The following is a 26,458-nucleotide window of genomic DNA, read 5'->3' on the forward strand; positions in this document are numbered from 1 at the left end:
CGCGACTTGTGGACGAGTGGTCAGCGGCAGACGCACACCTCCCGGGCTGGCCCGGCGCCCGAGTCGTGCAGCTATCGACCGCGCCCCACTGCTCGGCCCGACGCCGGCGCGTGCGCAGTGCGCGCGGCGGGCGACGGCCGTCGCCCAGCTGCCCTCTGCCGGCAACTGGCAGTCGCCTCCGGAGCGTCGCAGCTCGCGGAAGACGCAGCCCATCGAGTGCGAGCGCCGCGACGCCCAGCCCAGAGCACGCCGCACGCCGCCCGCGGGCGATGGCGCCGCAGTCGCAGCTGCAGCGGTAACGCCCGCCCGCATCGCCATGGTCCGCACTCGCCTCTTCTACACCGCCTCCGTAGTGCTCCTGCTCGCAGGTAGGTGTCGCACCCCAGCACAACTATTGTTTGTTGCAATTGGCAGTTGTCTATTCGCGAATCTGGCGGTTAAACAGTACTAACCTAGAATCAAGACGCCCGTCAAAATACAGATCAAAGAAGCTACTGTTTACCTTCAATTTGGCTACATATTCAGCGGAATCCGCTCACCATCACTTTCCGATATGCTGTTCATCTCATTTCTTATGTCGGTCGTCTTTGCGAAACACAAATGGTTTCATTTCTAATCCCTCAAAATATTTCAGTGCAACTAAGTCATGGTCTGGAAGTGTTCTTTATTTGCTGACATTTCATTCGAGCCACAATGTTGGTAACATAGAATTTAGCATTTACGTCGCAAAATATTTTTATTCACATAACAATTTAAATGCTTTGTACACCATCTTCAGAAATTGAACGCTTCGCCACGAATACCAGAGGTGTCGCTTGTGTTATTGCAAATGATATTGACATCATACTCGTAGTCACGCATTTTATGTTGATGATGCTGCATGTTATTGTTGTGGTCTTCAGTCCTGAGACTGGTTTGATGCAGCTCTCCACGCTACTCTATCCTGTGCAAGCTTCTTCATCTCCCAGTACCTACTGCAACCTACATCCTTCTGAATCTGCTTGGTGTATTCATCTCTTGGTCTCCCTCTACGATTTTCACCCTTCACGTTGCCCTCCGATACTAAATTGTTGATCCCTTGATGCCTCAGAACATGTCCTACCAACCGATCCCTTCTTCTTGTCAAGTTGTGCCACAAACTTCTCTTCTCCACAATCCTATTCAATACCTCCTCATTAGTTATGTGATCTACCCATCTAATCTTCAGCATTCTTCTGTAGCACCACATTTCGAAAGCTTCTATTCTCTTCTTGTCCAAACTATTTATCGTCCATGTTTCACTTCCATACATGGCTACACTCCATACAAATACTTTCAGAAAGAACTTCCTGACACTTAAATCTATACTCTATGTTAACAAATTTCTCTTCTTCAGAAAGGCTTTCCTTGTCATTGCCAGTCTACATTTTATATCCTCTCTACTTCGACCATCATCAGTTATTTTGCTCCCCAAATAGCAAAACTCCTTTACTACTTTAAGTGTCTCATTTCCTAATCTAATAACCTCAGCATCACCCGACTTAATTCGAGTACATTCCTTTATCCTCGTTTTGCTGTTGTTGATTTTCATCTTATATCCTCCCTTCAAGACACTGTCCATTCCGTTCAACTACTCATCCAAGTCCTTTGCTGTCTCTGACAGAATTACAATGTCATCGGGGAAACTCAAAGTTTTTATTTCTTCTCCATGGATTTTAATTCCTACTCCGAATTTTTCTTTTGTTTCCTTTACTGCTTGCTCAATATACAGATTGAATAACTTCGGGGATAGGCTACAACCTTGTCTCACTTCCTTCCGAACCACTGCTTCCCTTTCATGTCCCTCGACTCTTATAACTGCTAACTGGTTTCTGTACAAATTGTAAACGATGCTGCATAAAGCTTTGATACCAGTCACATGTTAATAAAGAAACCTTTTGATCGAGAAAGAAATTAACTAACAGTATTGCATCGCCTGTAATCAATTGTTGACGGGATGTTAACGCTGATCTTACTTTTTACCAACAGTATTGCAATCGCTACATCCTAGGGACTATATCACCTTTCCAGTTACAGTAATATTAAAAACCTGTATGGCTATTGGACTCAGGTAATACATAATTTCTCCGGAAAATATTCTTCGATGCCTGTCTTTAATTATGGGGCTCCTCCATTTTTAACGACTAGTTCTACTATTTTCTTCCACGATTGTTTTTAACTATGTTTGTTTCTCCTCTCCTATGCCTAAGAGAAGAATTTCGTAAAGCTTTACATCGTTTCGCTACGACCCACGGTTACGCCTGCTGACAATGACGCAGCTGCGTTGAAACACTTTCATGGTGTAACAACAGATGTAAAAATGTGCATTACAAAGATACACCTCGACCAATAGTTTAAACATTTGGTATGATATTTTGACAATACCACATTACGTCGACAGTGACTCTTTCGATGACTTTCAGCAGAACAGCAGCGAATGCTACTCTACATCGAATCCTTCTTTACCGATCAATTATCCTTCATCCTCCTTTCATTGTGTAACATTCACGTTAGTTCTCACACAGAGGCGACAATGAGGAAAGTACTCTTTGCACTGTGTACCTTGTTTGGGAGCAAAAAGAGAACTAAAGAATGAGCAGTAGTGTAACGGAGCAATATGAGATTAACTCAATTAAATAAGCAAGCAATAGAAACCTACATTATCCTGAATGTGGCAGACGAAATATTATACCTGTAACAGTACTTCCTTTGTGGGAGAATGTCAAGATATCAGGTATACTGCTTGAGGGAGCTTTTGAGTCTTTGATGTTTCTTGTGTCGTCAGCCTGTGTGAACGAGCGGTTCTAGGCGCTACAGTCTGGAACCGCGCGACAGGTTCGAATCCTGCCTCGGGCCTGGATGTGTGTGATATCCTTAGGTTAGTTAGGTTCAAGTAGTTCTAAGTTCTAGGGGACTGATGACCTCAGAAGTTAAGTCCCATAGTGCTCAGAGCCATTAGAACCATTATTATTTATTGTGTCTTTCATTTTTCCTCATGCACTGATTCGTGATGTAGCTCTACGTAGTACTTGCCTAACTAACCCTCCACAAATTTAACAATGGTTCAATCCAATCTTTTGATCTCTTTCTTTTCATGCGTTAATTCATCTTATGCTGCCCCTCGTGGGAAACACCATCTGAATGTAAGATTCCGCTGACCACTGAAGAAGGAGAAATCGTCCAGAGCCGGCTTAGAAAGATAAAACTGAAACCGCCTGAAGACCGAACGGTTCTACTTAATTCACCGGCACTTTTCCGTCTCACCATTCCATAATAGAAGTGAAGTCGAAATTACATTGAATTTGGGTGGCAATGAACTAAAATAATAAATACATCTCGCTAGTATGATCAGAAGTTGCCGTAAAAGTATTCTTTACAGGATAGCCGATTTCAGTCGGTCAACTTTGTTGGGCGTACGGAGGTGTTAGGTAAACTGAACCAAGTTGCACAATAAAGCATTATTCTAGCAGCTGCTTCTGGTGATATTTGCAAGTGGCCGTTCTTAAAATTGATCCAAACGTGGAGCACGAGCTTCTAAAATTATTTTGTGTTTTAAAGTCACAGATCAGAAACAGCATTGTTTTGAAGGAGAACTTATACCTGGAGAATTCGGTTGAAAGAAAAGTACTATGGGCATTGCAGAGGAAGATAAAAATAATTCAGACAGGCAAGGTACTAGATGAACATGGACAATGCACTCGTGCATAAAGGTATGCTTCAGAAACTCTATCCACAGGGCGAGACAAGATAGTTGGAAAATCCTGAAGTAACCAACAATCTGCTGAAAAGAGAAGTCAAGTGGAAAATTGTGGGTGCAAACGAAGATCGACGTTGCTGAACAAAATTATCGAAAATGCACTGTATATGTAGAGATCGAAAGATAAGTAACGTATTAAAAAAAAAATTAAATGTCATCGTAGGTCAGGGAGTTCTACATCTCAGGTTAGAAAAACGAATGAAGGTTCTCTATACGCATACTACCTTCGACTATCTTGGACTTCCAAGGTGGTAATGGAACACCATGTTAGAACAAATATCAGGAAGTGGCCGTAAAAATTTGCTTATAGCTTCTCTGGAGAGGAAATCTGTCTACATTCCGTTGTTTCCATAAATAATATAAATGTTGTGTGTCACTTTCGTGCATGGATAGCTGATGATCACATAAAATGCTTCATCCATTTGCTTTGATCTGATCTTTTGCGATGGGATAAAAATAATATTTAAAATTGTTCATCAAATGGTTCAAATGGCTCTGAGCACTATGGGACTTAACTTCTAAGGTCATCAGTCCCCTAGAACTTAGAACTACTTAAACCTAACTAACCTAAGGACATCACACACATCCATGCCCGAGGCAGGATTCGAACCTGCGACCGTGGCGGTCGCGCGGTTCCAGACTGTAGCGCCTAGAACCGCTCGGCCACAATTGTTCATCAAACGTCAATAGTGAACATTATTGTGGTCTGTTTCATGGGAGGGTTGGAACTTTAATAGTGGCAACTATTTATTTACATCTCGTACAATGTAGATACGTGTTTCAAAGTTTTACTGACCTTCAAAGAACTCCGCTCTCCCGGTCGTTATGATGGTTTTCTTTGACCGGAACCGTTATTGTTCGGTCGAGTAGCTCCTCAATTGGCATCATGAGGCGGTGTACCCACTACGGCAAGGCCGTTGCCCCGATACAGTTTATTACCCCACATTTATAGCAACGTACGGCAGCCAGCGAATCGTCACGCCAATGGAAGTTATTTCTAAGGTTATACTTATTCATATATTTTGACGACAGTGTCTCTTTGTAATTTCTAGAGCCAACAGCTGTTTTGAGGATAGGTCTAGCGTTGTACAGACCTGATGGAAATAGTATTCCAAAATGCTTATGGAGTATTTGGAAGTGACGATGGGCCAATGTTGGACTGTATAGGTGAGGGCAGGCAATACTCGCCGTTAAGGTTCCGGTCGACCACGAATGCCCACTGCAAGGGAGGGTCGCCGAGTTGTGCATGAAGCACATCGAAACCCCTTCACGTCTGCACTTGCCATCCGAAAACCAGTAATGGAATCCCTGAAACAATCTGTGTCACCCCGCAGCATTAGTCGGAGCCTAACACCTGCTACAGTGGGGAATTATCGTCCGATGCGTGGCCTGCCGTTAACACCGCAACTCAGACGGCTGCGACTGAAATGGTGTAACCACGTAGCAACCAATGCTGATGAGTGGCGTCGGAATGTGCTCATCAATAAATCGTGCTACTGCACGCCCCCCCCCCCCCCCCCCCCGGATGACATTCGTCGGCGAGAATGGCAGTGACCTGGGGAGAGGTGCCATTCTTATAATGATTGTTATTCCTGGCATCCATCAGGTTGTGATGAGCCATCGACTCTCACTTCAGGCCATTGGCGATAGGACACTGATAAGACGTTCTTACACGTATTTTCATTAAAACCTCTTACTGACAGCTGTCAAGTGACAAGAAGAGACTAAAAGACCTACCTACTTACGTAAGACCACTATCTTATTTCAGTATATTACACGATTTAGTAGTAGCAGGGGTATCTCATTCATACAGCGTATCCTGGAGTTTTAAATGGTGTGCCCCAAAGAAAATCATTCGACGTTGCGAATAATACATCATACTAGGATACTACATTTCGATGACGTAAGGCGTAGTTAAGTGAGATTGCGCTGAGACTGTTGTTACTCTCGAAAAATGAAACATGAACAAGGATTTTGTCAACATTTGGAATGATTGAGTGATTCCCCTCAAACAGATTTTGGTCGCTTTTTGAGATAAACACGCCCCAGTTGATACTCATGGCTCATCTCCCGTTTGATGAACGTGCTCACGGGCAGCAATATCCCCAGAATCCTACCCGTTGTTCTAAAGTAATTGTTCGAATGCTCTGAGGCCATTTTTCATGCAGAGAACCCGATTTAATTTGCGCTAAAACTCTGTCTCATGGTGATAAGCTGTGAATGATGATGCTGTCACTTGCTAAAAATTCTCCAATGCTTAGTTTACCTGCTTTCAGATTTTTACATCATGGCTTCAATCTCTGTATGTATTCATAACACAATCCCTATTACTGGGAAAGAACCATTGTAATAGCCGGCCGCTGGTGGCCGAGCGGTTCTAGGCGCTTCAGTCTGGAACCGCCTGACCGCTACGGTCGCAGGTTCGAATCCTGTCTCGGGCATGGATGTGTGTGATGTCCTTAGGTTAGTTAGGTTTAAGTAGTTCTAAGTTCTAGGGGACTGATGACCTGAGATGTTAAGTCCCATAATGCTCAGAGCCATTTGAACCATTTTGAACCACTGTAATACACTATGCTGTATGGTGAGGCGACCTCCATAAAACTGCATCAAGTTAAAACAATGTTGTCGTCTCTAGCGAAGGAAACAGCATTAGTGTGAAATTTACTCTTGGTGTTAACTGTGAACCATTAAGTAATGAACGCTCGGTCGATCAGGCAACATTACCAGAAAGACCGCCTAGGTTTCAGCTTCTGCTCTAAGAGAAACGAAGATCAGTCAGAAGAGTAAATTGTTTCACTTGTTTCATATTTCGGCCCCGATGCTAGCAAACTGTTTCTTTTGTTTATGCGAGGATGATATCTTACACCGATTAGTATTGACTCGATTGCACTCGCGTTATAAATGACACAAATAACCTTCAGCAAGTTCCAGAAACTCTCCATACCGCAGCATTATATGCCGAAGACTCTGTGAATGTACTATGTTGAAACTATAGCGTGAATTCTTTCTGCGGTATATTTAACGAAAGTTGGGGGACAGTATTGAAATTTAAAATAGACTGAAAAGAAAAAGCGGCCCGAGTGGCCGTGCGGTTCTAGGCGCTACAGTCTGGAACCGAGCGACCGCTACGGTCGCAGGTTCGAATCCTGCCTCGGGCATGGAAGCGTGTGATGTCTTTAGGTTGGTTAGGTTTAATTAGTTCCAAGTTCTAGGCGACGGAGGACCTCAGAAGTAAACTCGCATAGTGTTCAGAGCCATTTTGAAAAGAAAAGCAGCTCCAAACAGTAGTAAAATGCAGTGCACATTCCTAAGAGGAAGTATACAGGTGTTTTTCTCTTTTCTGAAAAGCAAAACAGCAGATACATCGATAAAAGCATAATTTTATTACAGGTTACTTCTTACGATAGAGTAAGAACAAAAACCAGTGTTAATAATGATATAAATTAGGAAGAAATAGCGCCGTTTTCAGTTGCGAACTGACAGGTTCATCATCAGATGACTTCGTCTTACATTAATGGTAAATGTAATAAGACATACTGTTTTTTAATTCTAGATTAGCGTCCAGATTTGTTTATAGAGAGGTTTCAGGAAGAAATAGCGCCGTTTTCAGTTGCGAACTGGCAGGTTCATCATCAAATGACTTCGTCTTACATTAATGGTAGATGGAATAAGACATACTGTTTTTTTTAATTTTAGATCAGCGTCCAGTTTTGTTTTCAGAGAGGTTTCGGAGATTTTTATCGCAAGTTTTGGTTTCACGATAGCAGGTGTTAATTTTTTATAAGTTTTTTATCACTGCACTATTTTGCTGTGGTTAACAAGTTCGACATAGTTCCCACTAGAAATAAAAAAGAGTTTTGCCCTTTTAAGGTCGATTTTGCGTCAGGCCTGTGACTGATATTATCTGTTCCTTCTCGCTATCATACGCCGCGGGCCCACTCAACCCTCCTGAGGCAAACTGAGGAGTTACGTGACTCAGAAGTAGCAGATCCGGTCACGAAAACACAACGGCCAGGCGAGTGTCGTGCTGCCCCTCCACATACGCAGTCACTGACGCCTATCGGTGAGGATGATACGACGGTCGGTCGATACAGTTGGATCTTTCCGAAGATCTTATCTTAAGTACATGACCATCTAAATATCAACGTAAGTTGTAGCTCAAAAACACGTCGGCCTTCAATAAATGGTTATTGTATATAAAAATTAGTGTAAGAGATTTAAAAATTTCAGTTTCGCTCTGCATAGAAGAACAAAACTGTATGCCGTCAATAAGCTAGATTCCCGCGCCACCCTTTCACTGCAGTCTTCATAGCAGTAGTTTCATATAGAGTCCTGTTGCTACCATAATTTCGTACAAAGGCATTTTACCAGATACTGTGCCATACTGCTTGATTTTAGTAATAAAAGTTGGCTGCTAAAGGGCAGGCGACAAATCAGTAACCCCCTGATACGTGATTCTTTGAACGACCCTTCACGTAACCGGACACTGAGCTCAGGGATTGTTACTGAAAATAAAAAAAAAAGTTTTTTGTTTTAGTCCAATGATTGGTTTCGATGCGTTCGCCAAGATTCGTCTCTCGCGCCAACTTCTCCGCTCGCCAGCCAGGGCAACAGAATTAGAACCTGACTTTAAATAATTAATTCAGAACAATGACCCTGACTAAAAAGAAGTCTTAACAATAACCTATACATTTCATTAAGCACTTACCTCACAAAAATCTTCATTACACGATCTATTGCAATACAGCGACCGTCAGTACTGTCAGCTAAGTATAAGATTCTAACTACGGAAGGCACTAACTTCTAATAGGGATATGATTAGCAAAGGAAAGATTTTGTTGCGGAGCAAACAATGTATTTACATTAATAATGTGGCAACCAGTTCGAAAATCGTATAATATATAAACGTCCGTGACATCCAGTTCCAGAAAATTATATAATAATCGACAAATCACATTTCCATGACGTACACACGTTCAGATCGTCCGCTCCAGCTAACACTTCAAACCTCTAACCTCCATCACATTTTTCAATTGTCTCCCCACATCCATCACTGCTGGCTGTTCACATGTAAGTGCCGAACAGCACTTCCATCACTGCCGGCGACTAACTTCCAACTGCCCAACACTACTGGCGAAATAACGAGTCCAACCAGCCACAGAGTCTCTTACAAAGAAAGCGCAGTCAGAGATCCAATGCAAAGCGCTACACAGCGCTGCCAACACAAAAGCAGCCCACTTACATGTTGTACAGGTGCCGAAATTCACTTTTTGGGACGGTGTTCCATGCTATGCATCCTCTCCTATTTCTCTCTCCTCCCTCTCACTATTTCATCACACTCATTTCCTCTTTCACCTACCTCTTTACAACATGTTCGTGTTTCAGATACGGCCTCATCCCCTATTCATATGTATGTATGTCCAACTTTCTAACTGGAAGTTCGAGAGACTTTGGCCGTTCACTTACGTAATTAAATGGAACACGTACAGCCGTCCTTATTACGTTGTTAATCATGAGGCTACTAGTTTCGGTGCTTCGGTGCACCATCTTCCAGTTTTTGGGATGGAGTTCCACACCTGTTGCACTTGGTCGGTCAATACAGGGACGGTTAATGCTGTTTGTGGATGACGCTGTAATTCTTGTACAATGATGTCCCATACGTGCTCTGTTGGCGACTAATCTGATGATTGAGCAGGCAACGAAGCAGAAGCAGCTTTCATTGGAAAGCACATCGGAGCTCCACGCTGGCCTCAAGTGAGCTCTCGCTTGATAACACTGAAGTCGCAAATGGTGGTGCTTGGATTCAGTGGAATGCACGCTGCGGGGCGCCTGGCTCAGGAGCTGTCGCCGAAATAATCGATTTGTAAAAGTTCTTTGCGCCACTGTGATGTCAACTGGTCTACAAATTGTTGCTGCAGACGCAGTACGATGAGTCAGGGCCACACGTCGAACACGATGGTCTTCCCTCTCAGTGGTGCCACGTGGCCCTCCAAGCCCAGTCTTCTTGCGACTGTATATTCTCATGACCACCGCTGCCAGCGGTTGCGTTCCTGCCAAATATTTCTGCAACATCGCAGAAGGAACATCCAGCATCATGTAGCTTTGTTACACGACCTCGTTCAAACTCAGTGATGTGTCGAAGTTCAAAATGTTCAAATCTGTGTGAATTCATAAGGGACTAAACTGCTAAGAACAACATACACCCATGCCCGAGGGAGGACTCGAGCCTCCGGCGGGAGGGGACGCGCTATCCGTGACATGGCGCCTCAAACCGCGCGGCCACTCCGCCCGGTGAGGTGTTGATAATGGCGTCTTTGTCGATTTAAAGACATTCTTGACTAACATCAACTCACCACGTTTCCAGTCGCAAAGATAACTAATGATCACGACCGTTACAGCGTGAATTTAAAACAAACTTGATTTAGCCGGCCGCGGTGGTCTCGCGGTTCTAGGCGCGCAGTCCGGAACCGTGCGACTGCTACGGTCGCAGGTTCGAATCCTGCCTCGGGCACGGATGTGTGTGATGTCCTTAGGTTAGTTAGGTTTAAGTAGTTCTAAGTTCTAGGGGACTAATGACCACAGCAGTTGAGTCCCATAGTGCTCAGAGCCATTTGAACCATTTGAACCAAACTTGATTTGTAAACGCATAGTGCCGCTACTAGCGCCACTCTTAAACGATTTTTTCGAAATCTCAATAGACATCATCTTTGTTGCGATTTCTTTTCCATCAGAATATATACAAAGTAAGTGATGTCCGAATTAAAGCTACAGTTTCGTAACGCCGGAGAAAGAGAACCACTGCTCAGAATGACGTCAAATTGGAACAGTACAGGTTGATTCAAAAAGAATACCACAACTTTAGGAATTTAAAACTCTGCAACGACAAAAGGCAGAGCTAAGCACTATCTGTCGGCGAATTAAGGGAGCTATAAAGTTTCATTTAGTTGTACATTTGTTCGCTTGAGGCGCTGTTGACTAGGCGTCAGCGTCAGTTGATGCTAAGACGGCGACCGCTCAACAGAAAGAAAGCTTTTTGTGTTATTGAGTACGGCAGAAGTGAATCGACTACAGTTGTTCAGCGTGCATTTCGAACGAAGTATGGTGTTAAACCTCCTGGTGTATTAAACGTTGGTGTAAACAGTTTACAGAGAATGGGTGTTTGTGCAAAGGGGAAAGTTCTGGACGGCCGAGAACGAGTGATGAAAATGTAGCACGCATCCAGCAAGCATTTGTTCGCAGCCCAGGAAAATCAACTCGCAGAGCTAGCAGAGAGCTGCAAATTCCACAATCAACTGTATGGAGAGTCCTACGAAAAAGGTTAGTTATGAAACCTGAACGTCAACTACCCGAGGCGATGGATCGGCCGCCAGGCAGCCCGTGACAGAGCACTTCATCACTGGCCTCCAAGAAGCCCTGATCTTACCCCCTGCGATTTTTTCTTATGGGGATATGTTAAGGATATGGTGTTTCGGCCACCTCTCCCAGACACCATTGATGATTTGAAACGAGAAATAACAGCAGCTATCCAAACTGTTACGCCTGATATGCTACAGAGAGTGTGGAACGAGTTGGAGTATCGGGTTGATATTGCTCGTGTGTCTGGAGGGGCCCATATTGAACATCTCTGAACTTGTTTTTGAGTGAAAAAAAACCTTTTTAAATACTCTTTGTAATGATGTATAACAGAAGGTTATATTATGTTTCTTTCATTAAATACAATTTTTAAAGTTGTGGTATTCTTTTTGAATCACCCTGTATATTACTGACGGAGGGGACGTCATAGAACTAATAAAAATTTTTAACGGAAAGTTTACCAGTATATGACGCTGTAAGTGTTTTAACGTAAATGTTGTCTATTAGAAACTGCAGGTGATTCGCAATACGAAGTCATCGGTTTGAGTTGCACATTACACTGTTCAGTGGGCTTGACTGCACAAGTTGGGCAGTGGAAAGTTGTAGCACTATTAGGTAAGCACCTCCACCACGGCAATGTCGTGCCGTTTCGGATGACAAAAGTGGGTTTTTAATTGTCCTAATGCCAAAAACCAAGTAAAAAGCAAAATAACATCGGTTTTTATTTATCCTGGGCCAAAACCGCTTAAGAAGTAAAATGTCATAGGTTTCTAACTGTCGTGAGGCAGGCAGAAGACATGTTCAGTATGCTGTCCACCGTTTTCTGCCCGAAGTTGAAATCGAGAAAACAGAATGTTACACAACACAGCGGAGTGTTTCTGTGGGGGAGGGGGAGAGGGGGGGGGAGGGGGGGTACGTTCAGAATGCGTTGCGCAGCGCTAGCCTTCAGTTCAACTGCGTTCGTAATTGGAGCACTGGACACATCTTTCACAGCCAGAAGTTGCACATGTAAAGATCAAGTGATCTGGGAGGCCAGGATGTAGGGAAATGATGGCTGACAGTCCTAGTATTTCCGAAATGGCTCTGCAGCAGCCGCTTCGCTGGCTGTCCAATGTGCAGAGGAGCGCTATCTTGCATAAAAATGATCGTACCCACAAATCAACGCCGTTGAAAAGTTTAAATGACACCGTTGCGCAAAAGACCCTCACAGACTTTTACCAGCGTCGGTACAGGTAACAGGACACGCAGGACTCATCTCCAAAAAATACGGCCCTAGTAGTTGATTGTTGGAGACACTACATCGTTGTTGCAGGTAGTCTGTAAAACCCAGCTCGCAGATGTTGGCTACAGATGAATAGCGTTAACCCCTCAGCGTCATTTAAAGCCTGAAATGACGCTCTGAAGCATCGAAACTGGTAGCCTTATAATAAATAAATCTTAATGACGGCTATAGGTGTTCGATTTTATTACATAAGTGAACGGCCGATCTCCCACAAACCTCCAATCAGAAGGAGGTGAACAGGTAGTGAGGCCGCAGGTGGACAATGGATAGGTTGTGAACAGGCAAGTGAAAGAGGAAATGAGTGTGATGAAGTAATGGGAGGGAGGAGAGAGAAATAGGCAGGAGAGGTAGATTGTGAGAAAGATTTAAATATATATGTGCGCAATATATGTGACTTACGGTGATTTGGATAAAACTGCGGATAAAAACCTAAAGTTATATATTAATGGGATGACTACACTGACTCATTCTGTAGTAAACGTCAGTTAGCAAAAATAGTTAACTTAGTTGAAAGTATTAAATACTAGACTCAACTGCTAGTAACTCGTTGGACGTCCTATAGCAATGAAAATAATAGTAACAATTTACTTCGAAAATTCGGCTTATGCGTCCCCAACTTACAGCGTTTTGTGATGTCTTCAGTGATAATTGCTAATTGTTTTGGAAAGTTACAAAAATAAAATTATTTTCTTAATGTCTAAAACTGGATATAAAAATTAAGTTTACAATAAGATATTAATCGATATAATTTTCTTATGAAATTTGTGTTCATCTATTTGGACTAGGAGTATAGAACTATTTCTTGTTACGATCTCTTGCAGAATTTTCAGAGAAAATTTCGATAAATAACTATTTATAAAAAGTAGTGATTGAACATTGAAAATTTCTTCACGATCAGTAGGAATTTCCACACACTAAGTACACACAGATCGTGAAAACTGTATACTACAAAGCACAGAAGAAATGGGATACTTGTTAGTAAAGAACTGTTTGCTGTGGTGTATTAATGTGGATTGGATCTCCAGGTTGAATGTGTCAGGTTTCATCAGAATCGAACAAACGGTGATTGTGGACGAGCAGTTTACTACAGACGTGTTCAATATCAAGATCTAACGTAACGTAAAGGAGATCTGAAAATACGTTTGGTAATCAAATAGGTTCAGTTATTGCTGGTAACATTTAGGGAAATACATATTTTTGTCCAAAGATCTTTATATTCCTTCTTTGCACCTTTTAAACAGTTCTCTACTACAACGGTTTCTCAGTACAGCAGACAGACATATATCATTTGTGTCTAGCTGTCATTCTTACAGTTTATCATCTCCAGCAACAATATTTTTTCCATTACATCCACACTGCAGACTACGGTAAATCGAAGAAACATATGTCATCAGCCCATATGGAGAAGCAGAGTGGCAGAGGTTCCATGTGTAAGTTATTAGACTGCACAAAAATTTGCAACGAAAAGAAATTATAGTGTGATTTCACCCTTGGAGGTGAAGCTCTATATCACTCCCTGACCGAGCGAGGTGGCGCAGTGGTTAGCACACCGGACTCGAATTCTGGAGGGGGACGGTTCAAATCCTGACCGATCATCTTAGGAATAATATAATACACTGTATTATAGAAAAGCTGAGTAGTTGCAAACAAACAGGTACTAGTTGCTTTCTGGTGTATTTATTTCAAACGACATGTTTCCTGCTCTGCTCATCATCAGATTCCCTGGTGTACACAATATAACACTAATTAGTTATACATTTTATTTAACACCAAATGTTTCCAAGAAAGCGTAAAATCGAACTAAGTGTCATAAAGAGTACGTACCATTTCTTAGCAAAGATAAGTTTCGTGATGACTGGGTGTTGTGTGATGTCCTTAGGTTAGTTAGGTTTAAGTAGTTCTACGTTCTAGGGGACTGATGACCTCAGAAGTTAAGTCCCATAGTGCTCAGAGCCATTTGAGCCAAAGATAAGTTCGACAGCTTGTTCCAAAGGTGTTCCACATAATTTAAACTTCGAGAATGGGAAAGTTGGTCGTGAGAAGGACTAGAAAAAATTGCCACTTCAGTGCGCTAGCACTTGCTAGGTAAACCACACGGTGCAAGAGGGCACCAGATTAAGACATTGCGTTTGTCCAAATGTCGATATGTTTACTAAAAATTTAAACAGTAACAACTAAACGTACATATTGTGCGCCTGCACATAGGCATATTAAAACACACATTTCTGTAGTACAAAATACAAGACAGTATGTTACAAAGTTGTAGAAAAAATATTTTGTCTTTGGAAAGACATGACTTGTAGTCGATTACATAAGAATTTGTTTGGATTTGCAATTACACTTCTCGACCATTCGTCAAACATAAAATCTTAATATATTTGTCCCATCCTGTGGTTTATTTTTGCGACTATCCATATGCCAAAATATACGTACAGGGTGCCTGCACGTGAGCACAATGATAGAAGAAGCATAATTGTAGTCTATGGGCACGTGATTGTACCTTTCTGCACGTTAAAATTATTGTTGTATTGTTTACGTCAGGAAATATGATGATGGGCAGAGCCCGAAACTTGTTTATTGGAATAAATGCACAAAAAAAGAAAAAACAGCCTGTTTGTTTGCGACTAATATGAGAAAGCAAAAGTGAGGGAGCTTCATAATTCCTCCCCTCCCAACGGATATGGCAGCAAAACACTAAGAAATGCTATGAAGGTCAACAGGAATACCGACAGACAAAATGAAACCAACAAGGGAACCATTGAACAAGTACGCATCATGCTATGCCTGGAGGCACCGGGACACTTTTCACGGTCACCACAGAATGCAGAGCATGGTAACATTAATTGGGGATAGTACAAAAACGCGACACTGCCAACCAGATCTAATTAAAAGTATCCGGATATCTATGAATGCACGTTAATTCAAGGCATAACCAGCCTTCACCTTTATGGCGGCTAGAGCTACACAGGGAACACATTCAAAAGTGTGTCTGAATGTCTGTGGAGGTACTATGGCCAATTTTTCCCCGAGAGCAGAAACCAGAGAAGGTAGTGAAGTTGGGCGGTGGGGGTATGGAATGAAGTTGACATTCTCTTCCCGAAGGTTTCCCATTGAGTTCAGTTGTAGAAGTTCCATATATACATCAAAGGGCTGCACGGAAGTATGCAGAGCACTGCCACAGGGCACAGCGTGTTTCATCAGTCCAAAGAACTTGATTCCAGTCATCCAACGTCCCCTATCGTTGCCCTTCGCACCACCTCAACCGTCGTTTGATACTGACTACAGAAATTTATGACTTATGGGCAGCTACTCGACCATTGCATCCCATTTTTTCAACTTACTACACACATTAATCGTGCTTGCTGGACTTCCGGTTTGACTTTGGAACCCACAACCCACAAGGGATTTATTTCGCTAATTTCTGGTAATTTGTACAACCGCCCTCCGCATTGCGCAACGGTAACAGACCGTCAGTGCATGAGGTGTGCTTGGTGGTTTAACTGTGGTTGTTCATTCTTGTTTCCGCTTCCACATCACAAACAGCCGACTTGGGCAGCTTGAGAATAGTCTAAATGATCCTGATGGATTTGTAACTGGGTTGGTATCGAATTACTAGTCTATGTTCGGCCCAGTCTGCTGTTACTGCTTCTCTGCTGACAAAAAAATACTTACTGGCTGCTTTTATCCTGGCGGGACCACCTCTCGTGACATCTTGTGGTCAGTTCTAGCTTACGCAGTCGTGTTTCCGGATACTTTTGATTAGATGGTGTACATGGTGGGGACTCGGAGCCCAGTTCGCGCATACTTTGCACAACACGAACGCTGTGGCGAATTGCGCAGTATTGTACACTGATGAGCAAAGTTCATTATGATTATTTGCCTAAGAGCATTTTGGCCAGTCTTTGTCATTGTTCGCTGCATGGACTCGACAAGTCCGTGGTAGGTTTGCAGCCGTGTGTGGCACCAGACGTGTGTATTAGTAGTTCATAAAACTTGTATTACAGGCGGGTGGTTTGTCAATGGCCAAAGTGTCAACGTGAGTTGACTATCACGCTCCTTATGCCGCTGTACGACCCTCTGCCCCTGTGACACACATAGTTATCCTACTGGGAGATGCCACTGACCCATGGTACAACACTCGAGTATCCCGTGTCTACTACTGTCGCATTCTAGTATGTCATTGGGACAACAGGGGAGCAGGTAGAGGTGACCTGTAACTCTTCTCGGCACCTGAGGGTCTCGATTAATTATCATTTAACCTTCTGAAGCTACACGGTCATCGGTGGTGTCTGTTCTTTCGAGAACAGTTACCATCTTCATATGTATAGTTCTAGGCTAACCAGCCATTGACCGTCGTCTGTGCGAATGCGCACAGGTTGCCCGAACTCTTACGAGAATCGTCACCTTAGTGTGCGCGAGTAATGAGTGGATGGGCAAATATCTATTAGGTATATTACGTATGTAGATTGTGGACAGTTGGGTATGTGGGTCTCACGGGAAGCGTGCAAGGGATAAGTATTTGCAGTCACGCCATTCATCTGTGTCCTCGGTGGCTCAGATGGATAGAGCGTCTGCCGTGTAAGCAGATCCCGGGTTCGAGTCCCGGGCGAGGCACACATTTGCAGTTGTTCCCATGGAGGTATATCAAATACCTGTCGGCAGCTGAGGGTTTCAACTAATTATCATTTATTCTAGACAAGCTGCACGGTCATCAATGGTATCTGTTCTTTCAAAAACAGTTACTATCTTCATATATATTCTAACGTCCTCATGATCCCTATGTGAGCGATACGTAGAGGGTAGTAATATACTACTAGTATCATCATTCAGAGCCGACTCTTCCAACTTTGTTAGTAGACTTTCTTCGGACTGCGTACGCTATTTCGTACGGGTCCCACACAATTGAGCAGTATGCTAGGATGGGTCGCACGAGTGATTCGTAAGCAATCTCCTTTCTAGAGTGATTGCAATTCCCCGATATTCTACCAATAAACCAGAGCCTACCACCTTCTTTACCGATAACTAAACCTATGTGATCATTACCTTTCACATACTTACAAAGTGTTCAACCCAGATACTGAGTTGGTAAATTCCAGCTGTGACAGCGGTTTTATAGTCATAGGATACTGTATTTTCTAGTTTTCTGAACAGCACAATTTTACATTTGTGTATATTAAAAGCAAGTTGCCAATCTTAGTATCAGTTTGAAATCTTGTCAACATGTGATTCAATATTTATGCACCTTCTTTCACACAGTACGTTATTACAGATAACTGCTTCATTTTGTTATAAGTCTGGCCGCTATGTCGTTAATATACAGCATTGCCAGCAAGGGTCCCAACACACTTCCCTGGGGCACACCCGAAATTACTTCTACATCTGACGATGAGTCTCCGTCCAAGATAACATGCTGCACCCTCTCGAATCAAAAAAGTCCTCACTCCAGACATAAATTTCACTTGACGCCTCATATGATCTTGCTTTTGAAAACAAGCGTAGGTGCGATTGTTGTTGTTGTTGTTGTGGTCTTCAGTCCTGAGACAAGTTTGATGCAGCTCTCCATGCTACTCTATCCTGTGCAAGCTTCTTCATCTCCCAGTACCTACTGCAACCTACATCCTTCTGAATCTGCTTAGTGTATTCATCTCTTGGCCTCCCCCTACGATTTTTACCCTCCACGCTGCCCTCCAATACTAAATTGGTGATCCCTTGATGCCTCAGAACATGTCCTACCAACCGATCCCTTCTTCTGGTCAAATTGTGCCACAAACTCCTCTTCTCCCCAATCCTATTCAGTACCTCCTCATTAGTTATGTGATCTACCCATCTAATCTTCAGCATTCTTCTGTAGCACCACATTTCGAAAGCTTCTATTCTCTTCTTGTCCAAACTATTTACCGTCCATGTTTCACGTCCATACATGGCTACACTCCATACAAATACTTTCAGAAATGACTTCCTGACACTTAAATCTATACTCGATGTTAACAAATTTCTCTTCTTCAGAAACGCTTTCCTTGCCATTGCCAGTCTACATTTTATATCCTCTCTACTTCGACCATCATCAGTTATTTTGCTCCCCAAATAGCAAAACTCCTTTACTACTTTAAGTGTCTCATTTCCTAATCCAATACCCTCAACATCACCCGACTTAATTCGACTACATTCCATTATCCTCGTTTTGCTTTTGTTGATGTTCATCTTATATCCTCCCTTCAAGACACCATCCATTCCGTTCAACTGCTCTTCCAAGTCCTTTGCTGTCTCTGACAGAATTACAATGTCATCGGCGAACCTCAAAGTTTTTATTTCTTCTCCATGGATTTTAATACCTACTCCGAATTTTTCTTTTGTTTCCTTTACTGCTTGCTCAATATACAGATTGAATAACATCGGGGAGAGGCTACAACCCTGTCTTACTCCCTTACCAACCACTGCTTCCCTTTCATGTCCCTCGACTCTTATAACAGCCATCTGGTTTCTGTACAAATTGTAAATAGCCTTTCGCTCCCTGTATTTTACCCCTGCCACCTTTAGAATTTGAAAGAGAGTATTCCAGTCAACATTGTCAAAAGCTTTCTCTAAGTCTACAAATGCTAGAAACGTAGGTTTGCCTTTTCTTAATCTTTCTTCTAAGATAAGTCGTAAGGTCAGTATTGCCTCACGTGTTCCAGTATTTCTACGGAATCCAAACTGATCTTCCCCGAGGTCGGCTTTTACTAGTCTTTCCATTCGTCTGTAAAGAATTCGTGGTAGTATTTTGCAGCTGTGGCTCATTAAACTGATTGTTCGGTAATTCTCACATCTGTCAACATCTGCTTTCTTTGGGATTGGAATTATTATATTCTTCTTGAAGTCTGACGGTATTTCGCCTGTTTCATATATCTTGCTCACCAGATGGTAGAGTTTTGTCAGGACTGGCTCTCCAAAGGCCGTCAGTAGTTCCAATGGAATGTTGTCTACTCCGGGGGCCTTGTTTCGACTCAGGTCTTTCAGTGCTCTGTCAAACTCTTCACGCAGTATCGTATCTCCCATTTCATCTCCATCTACATCCTCTTCCATTTCCATAATATTGTCCTCAAGTACATCGCCCTTGTATAGACCCTCTATATACTCCTTCCACCTTTCTGCCTTCCCTTCTTTGCTTAGAACTGGGTTGCCATCTGAGCTCTTGATATTCATACAAGTGGTTCTCTTCTCTCCAAAGGTCTCTTTAATTTTCCTGTAGGCAGTATCTATCTTACCCCTAGTGAGACAAGCCTCTACATCCTTACATTTGTCCTCTAGCCATCCCTGCTTAGCCATTTTGCACTTCCTGTCGATCTCATTTTTGAGACGTTTGTATTCCTTTTTGCCTCCTTCATTTACTGCATTTTTATATTTTCTCCTTTCATCAATTAAATTCAATATTTCTTCTGTTACCCAAGGATTTCTACTAGCCCTCGTCTTTTTACCTACTTGATCCTCTGCTGCCTTCACTACTTCATCCCTCAAAGCTACCCATTCCTCTTCTACTGTATTTCTTTCCCCCATTCCTGTCAATTGTTCCCTTATGCTCTCCCTGAAACTCTGTACAACCTTTGGTTCTTTCAGTTTATCCAGGTCCCATCTCCTTAAATTCCCACCTTTTTGCAGTTTCTTCAGTTTTAATCTACAGGTCATAACCAAGAGATTGTGGTCAGAGTCCACACCTGCCCCCTGGAAATGTCTTACAATTTAAAACTTGGTTCCTAAATCTCTGTCTTACCATTATATAATCTATCTGATACCTTTTAGTATCTCCAGGGTTCTTCCGTGTATACAACCTTCTATCATGATTAGGTGCGGTACTGAGTCAAATACTGTAAAGTATAGTCGGAAAAATGTTCACGTAATCCTGAACGCCAAGTCTACTACATCTCTGTAAAATGTTACAAAAGATGGTTACATCAGGTCTAGGTTGATCTAAAGTTTTTGTTGAAACTAGTGATAGAAGATGGTGGAAAATGGTATTATTGTGTTGTTATTAAATGTTTTCATAGGAAATGGTGCACATATGCGATCAAAATCGAACTGAAGAAAGATAAAGTACGCTATGTTCTAACAATGAAGACTGATCGCTAGCAAAGCAGTTGAGGTTGGGATGATGCTTCCACAGTAAATTTCATCACACAGGGAAGAATTGAAAAAAAAATCGTGATATCGTTAAGGAAGATGACACATTTCTCAAGCAGATGAGATCTGATGGTGTTACACTCCGGGAGAACGAATGTGCTACATACTCTTCTCAAAACTCGAGATGAAAAACTTGCAAGTACGACTCGCTCCACAGTTCTTAATTTTTGACCAAAAATTTATGTGAGAGAAAATTTCATTTCAGAAACTAGTACGCACGATTTTTGTTGCATTTGAGGGAAACGATTACCATGCCTTCATCAGTGTGACTATCACACTCCAAAGCAATGAGCAATTTGGTAGTACCACTACGTCGGCTTACCTCTGAAATTTGAGTAACCAACTGTACTTATATGTCTAGCTGCAACACTTGAATAAAATATGCTCGTTTGATTAATGCTACTCAACGATTTCTCTGAAAGCTCAACCGCTCACATTAACTTATAGAGAAATGCTGTGTGTCAAAGGGCACCAGGGTCCAGGATTCGTGGCGATAGCGAAACGAAACCTATTATTTGGGCTGGTCATGCAACACAATTTATAAGCATAGGGATCCTGGTGAAAATGACGTATATCGTTAATGACCTTCAGAACCAAAGCTATGACTGGACGAACGCACAGCGACGGAGAAATCAATGAAATAATCTGGCGAGGGTTTTGCTGCACACTGAGAGCTTACTTGCTTACTGCAACGTGGTTTGCTGCGGCGACAGTGACTTCAGTGGGTCACGGACCTGGCGACGACAGGACAGGCTCATCCACGGAGACGGCCGTACTGCACGTCTCCTCTAATACCGCCCGTATGCGAGCCACACCTTAATTCACCACGAAAACTGTCAACCTCCTTTCGGCGGTTAGATTTACAGACTCTGTAGCGCTGGTTACCTCCATGTTGCCACCCAAACCAGTGTTGTAGGCACCCTCTTCCCACTAGAAATACAAAAGAATTTTGTTCTGTTAAGTTTCTTAATAAGGTAGATTTTGCGTCAGGCGTGTGCCTGGTGTTATCTGTGCCTTCTTCGCTGTGTTTAACTTAACGGGCTCGCTACCATACGCCGCGGGCCCACTCAACCATCCTGAAGCCAACTCAGGAGATACTTGACTCAGAAGTAGCAGATCCGGTCACGAAAACACAACGTCCAGGCGAGTGGCGTGCTTCCCCCCGACAGACGCAGTCATTGACACCTATCGTCTGAGGATGACACGACGGTCGGTCGGTGTACTTGGACCTTTCGAGACCTGTTCGTAGGAAGTTATCACACTCAGTCCGGAGAGGCGCCAATTGTACTTTAACTGTTGCACGCGACCAGATGTGCAACATGCTGTTTCTCCCTTGTCTTCGTATTTCAACAGTAACTCTATATCGCACTTCCAGCTTTATTGTGCTCAATCGAAATACTCGTATCACTGCAAAGTTCATCGTCTGGGAAGGAGATGATCACAGACTTTTGTGACGCATAAAGAGCAATGTTGACGTTGTAAGTGGGCTGCTTCTATGTTGGCAGGACTGTGTATCGCTTTGCATTGGATCTCTGACTGCGCTATTTTTGCAAGAGACTGTCGCTGGTCGGGCTGGTTGTTGCAAGTTAATCGCCAGTACTGTTGGGCAGTTGGAAGTTACCAGCCAGCTGTGATGGCTTCCCACTAGAAATACAAAAGAATTTTGCTCTGTTAAGTCTTTTAATAAGGTAGATTTTGCGTCAGGCGTGTGCCTGGTATTATCTGTGCCTTCTTCGCCGAGAATTAACTTAACGGGCTCGCTACCATACGCCGCGGGCCCACTCAACCATCCTGAGACCAAGTTAGCATTGATGGAGGGTAGCTGTCTGAAGTGTTAGCGTAGGCTAACGATCTATACATGTTCGACTTGGAGAGTGAATATTACCTATGATTTTATACCTTTGTACTAGATGACAATGACGATTTATATTCGTGTCTGAACTGGATGTCACATTTATTAAGGTAAAAAAATACATTATTTGGTTTGCAACAAAATCTTTCCTTTGCTAACCACATGCCTATTAGTAGTTAGTGGCTTTAGTAGTTAGAATCTTTTATTTAACTGGCAGTATTGACGCTCGCTGTATTTCAGTATTTCACGTAATGAAGATTTTTGTGAGGTAAGTGCTTAATGAGATGTATATGTTATTGTTAGGATTTCTTTTTAGTCAGGGCCAATCTTTTGAATTAATTATTTGAAGTTAGGTTATCTTTTTTTTTTTTTTTTTGAGTAGTCAAATTGCATTCCGCTAGGATATTATGGAACCCACTCATTCAGCAATTTAAGTACAGACTCATACATTTAAATAAAGAAGTTTCAACGCATTACTTTGATAGTTGCAGAATCATAACCAGGTTCTAATACGCTTCGCCGGCCGGGGTGCCCGAGCGGTTCTAGGCGCTGCAGTCTGGAACCGCGCGACCGATAGGGTCACAGGTTCGAATCCGGCCTCAAGCATGGGTGTGTGTGATGTCCTTAGGTTAGTTAGGTTTAAGTAGTTCTAAGTTCTATGGGACTGATGACCTCAGAATTTAAGTCCCATAGTGCTCAGAGCCATTTGAAACATTTCTAATACGCTTCCTTTGTAAATCTCTTCAAACAAGATTACCACACTATAATTTTATCGTCGTAGCAGCACTCATAAACCTGACATATTATTTCCCCAACTGAGTTCTTCATTCTACTGACTTGAACATTATACTTGTTACAAAGAAGTTCTCATCAAAAAAGGAGGTGATAACCAAGAAAACCGAGAATTTTACCCAAGCTAAGTACTGATAATATGCCGCGTTCGCATCGATCACTGTTCATAATTATTCTGTAAAGAAACAGGTGATATTTTAATTTTAACTACTGATGTCGCCTTTGTCACGATTGTTTTATGCATCTCCACTACAGGATGTGATTTCAGTGTATTTTTTGCTTCTGATGAAGATACACTACTAGCCATTAAAATTACTACACCACGGAGATGATATGCTACAGGCATGAAATTTAACCAACAGGAAGAAGATGCTGTGATATGCAAATGATTAGCTTTTCAGAGCATTAACACAAGGTTGGCGCCGGTTGCGACACCTACAACGTGCTGACATGAGGAAAGTTACCAACCGATGTCTCATACACAAATAGCAGTTGACCGGCGTTGCCTGGTAAAACGTTGTTGTGATGCCTCGTGTAAGGAGGAGAAATGCGTACCAACACGTTTCCGACTTTGATAAAGATCGGATTGTAGCCAATCGCTATTGCGGGTTATCGTATCACGACATTGCTGCTCGCGTTGGTCGATATTCAATGACTGTTAGCAGAATAGGGAGTCGGTGGGTTCAGGAGGGTAATACGGAATGCCGTGCTGGATCCCAACGGCCTCGTATCACTAGCAGTCGAGATGACAGGCATCTTATCCGCATGGCTGTAACGGATCGTGCAGCCACGTCTCGATCCATGAGTCAACAGATGGGGATGTTTGCAAGACAACAACCATCTGCACGAACAGTTCGACGACGTTTGCACCAACATGGACTATCAGCTCGGAGACCATGGCTGCGGTTACCCTTGACGCTGCATTACAGACACTAGCGCCTGCGGTGGTGTACTCAACGACGGTCCTGGGTGCACGAATGGCAAAACGTCATTTTTTCGGATGAATCTAGGTTCTGTTTACAGCATCATGATGGTCGCATACGTGTTTGGCGACATCGCAGTGAACACACATTGGAAGAGTATATTCGCCATCGCCATACTGGCGTATCACCCGGTGTGATGGTATGGGGTACCATTGGTTACACGCCTCGGTCACATCTTGTTCGCAATGACGGCACTTTGAACAGTGGACGTTACATTTCAGATGTGTTACGACCCGTGGCTCAACACTTCATTCGATCCCTGCGAAACCCTACATTTCAGTAGGATAATGCACGGCCGCATGTTGCAGTTCCTGTACGGGCCTTTCTGGATACAGAAAATGTTCGTTACTGCCCTGGCCAGTACATTCTCCAGATCTCTCACCAATTGAAAACGTCTGGTCAATGGCTGCCGAGCAACTGGCTCGTCATAATACGCCAGTCACTACTCTTGATGAACTGTGGTATCGTGTTGAAGCTGCATGGGCAGCTGTACCTGTACACGCCATCCAAGCCCTGTTTGACTCAATGCCCAGGCGTATCAAGGCCGTTATTACGGCCAGAGTTGGTTGTTCTGGGTACTGATTTCTCAGGATCTATGCACCCAAATTGCATGAAAATGTTATCACGTGTCAGTTCTAGTATAATATATTTGTCCAATGAATACCCGTTTGTCATCTGCATTTCTTCTTTGTGTAGCAATTTTAATGGCCAGTAGTGTATATTTAGATATACCGAAACCGTGGTCAATGATTTCAATAATTCTTTATACTGCAAATGGCTGTTATCGTTTACCGTGAATATTCCAGAGGAGTGAACAAATTGCATAGACATCGAAGTAGTCCTTAAACGATATAAGCTCTATTTCCGGTTGTTAATTTATATTTGAGAAGTTCCTGAACGAGACAGTGTAGGACATGGAAAGTGAGTCTGTCCCCTCAAAACAGCACTGAGTATTCCCTTTCCCACCATTGCTACCTGTATCGAAGCTTTTCTATGACCCATTTTTTTCACAGTGTTCTGAGAACCTTTGTCTTTTCTTTAGTGGTCTGTTTATTGCACTTTTTGCTAATATACACTCCTGGAAATTGAAATAAGAACACCGTGAATTCATTGTCCCAGGAAGGGGAAACTTTATTGAAACATTCCTGGGGTCAGATACATCACATGATCACACTGACAGAACCACAGGCACATAGACACATGCAACAGAGCATGCACAATGTCGGCACTAGTACAGTGTATATCCACCTTTCGCAGCAATGCAGGCTGCTATTCTCCCATGGAGACGATCGTAGAGATGCTGGATGTAGTCCTGTGGAACGGCTTGCCATGCCATTTCCACCTCGCGCCTCAGTTGGACCAGCGTTCGTGCTGGACGTGCAGACCGCGTGAGACGACGCTTCATCCAGTCCCAAACATGCTCAATGGGGGACAGATCCGGAGATCTTGCTGGCCAGGGTAGTTGACTTACACCTTCTAGAGCACGTTGGGTGGCACGGGATACATGCGGACGTGCATTGTCCTGTTGGAACAGCAAGTTCCCTTGCCGGTTTAGGAATGGTAGAACGATGGGTTCGATGACGGTTTGGATGTACCGTGCACTATTCAGTGTCCCCTCGACGATCACCAGTGGTGTACGGCCAGTGTAGGAGATCGCTCCCCACACCATGATGCCGGGTGTTGGCCCTGTGTGCCTCGGTCGTATGCAGTCCTGATTGTGGCGCTCACCTGCACGGCGCCAAACACGCATACGACCATCATTGACACCAAGGCAGAAGCGACTCTCATCGCTGAAGACGACACGTCTCCATTCGTCCCTCCATTCACGCCTGTCGCGACACCACTGGAGGCGGGCTGCACGATGTTGGGTCGTGAGCGGAAGACGGCCTAACGGTGTGCGGGACCGTAGCCCAGCTTCATGGAGACGGTTGCGAATGGTCCTCGCCGATACCCCAGGAGCAACAGTGTCCCTAATTTGCTGGGAAGTGGCGGTGCGGTCCCCTACGGCACTGCGTAGGATCCTACGGTCTTGGCGTGCATCCGTGCGTCGCTGCGGTCCGGTCCCAGGTCGACGGGCACGTGCACCTTCCGCCAACCACTGGCGACAACATCGATGTACTGTGGAGACCTCACGCCCCACGTGTTGAGCAATTCGGCGGTACGTCCACCCGGCCTCCCGCATGCCCACTATACGCCCTCGCTCAAAGTCCGTCAACTGCACATACGGTTCACGTCCACGCTGTCGCGGCATGCTACCAGTATTAAAG

At 43.4% G+C, this 26,458-nt stretch overlaps 1 protein-coding gene across 3 annotated transcripts in view; it reads left to right on the top strand.

The window, feature by feature from the left end:
- The first annotated feature begins 186 nt into the window (after positions 1-186).
- LOC126259208 (zwei Ig domain protein zig-8-like) overlaps positions 187-26,458 on the top strand; it is a 173,906-nt gene continuing 147,634 nt past the window's right edge. For all 3 annotated transcript variants that reach the window (XM_049955801.1, XM_049955803.1, XM_049955802.1), the window contains exon 1: positions 187-368. In XM_049955801.1, the coding sequence (XP_049811758.1) occupies positions 317-368 (52 nt within the window). In that variant the 5' untranslated portion in view covers positions 187-316. The remainder of the gene's footprint in view (positions 369-26,458) is intronic.

Source organism: Schistocerca nitens, chromosome 5, assembly GCF_023898315.1.
Source record: "Schistocerca nitens isolate TAMUIC-IGC-003100 chromosome 5, iqSchNite1.1, whole genome shotgun sequence".
Lineage (NCBI taxonomy): Eukaryota > Metazoa > Arthropoda > Insecta > Orthoptera > Acrididae > Schistocerca > Schistocerca nitens.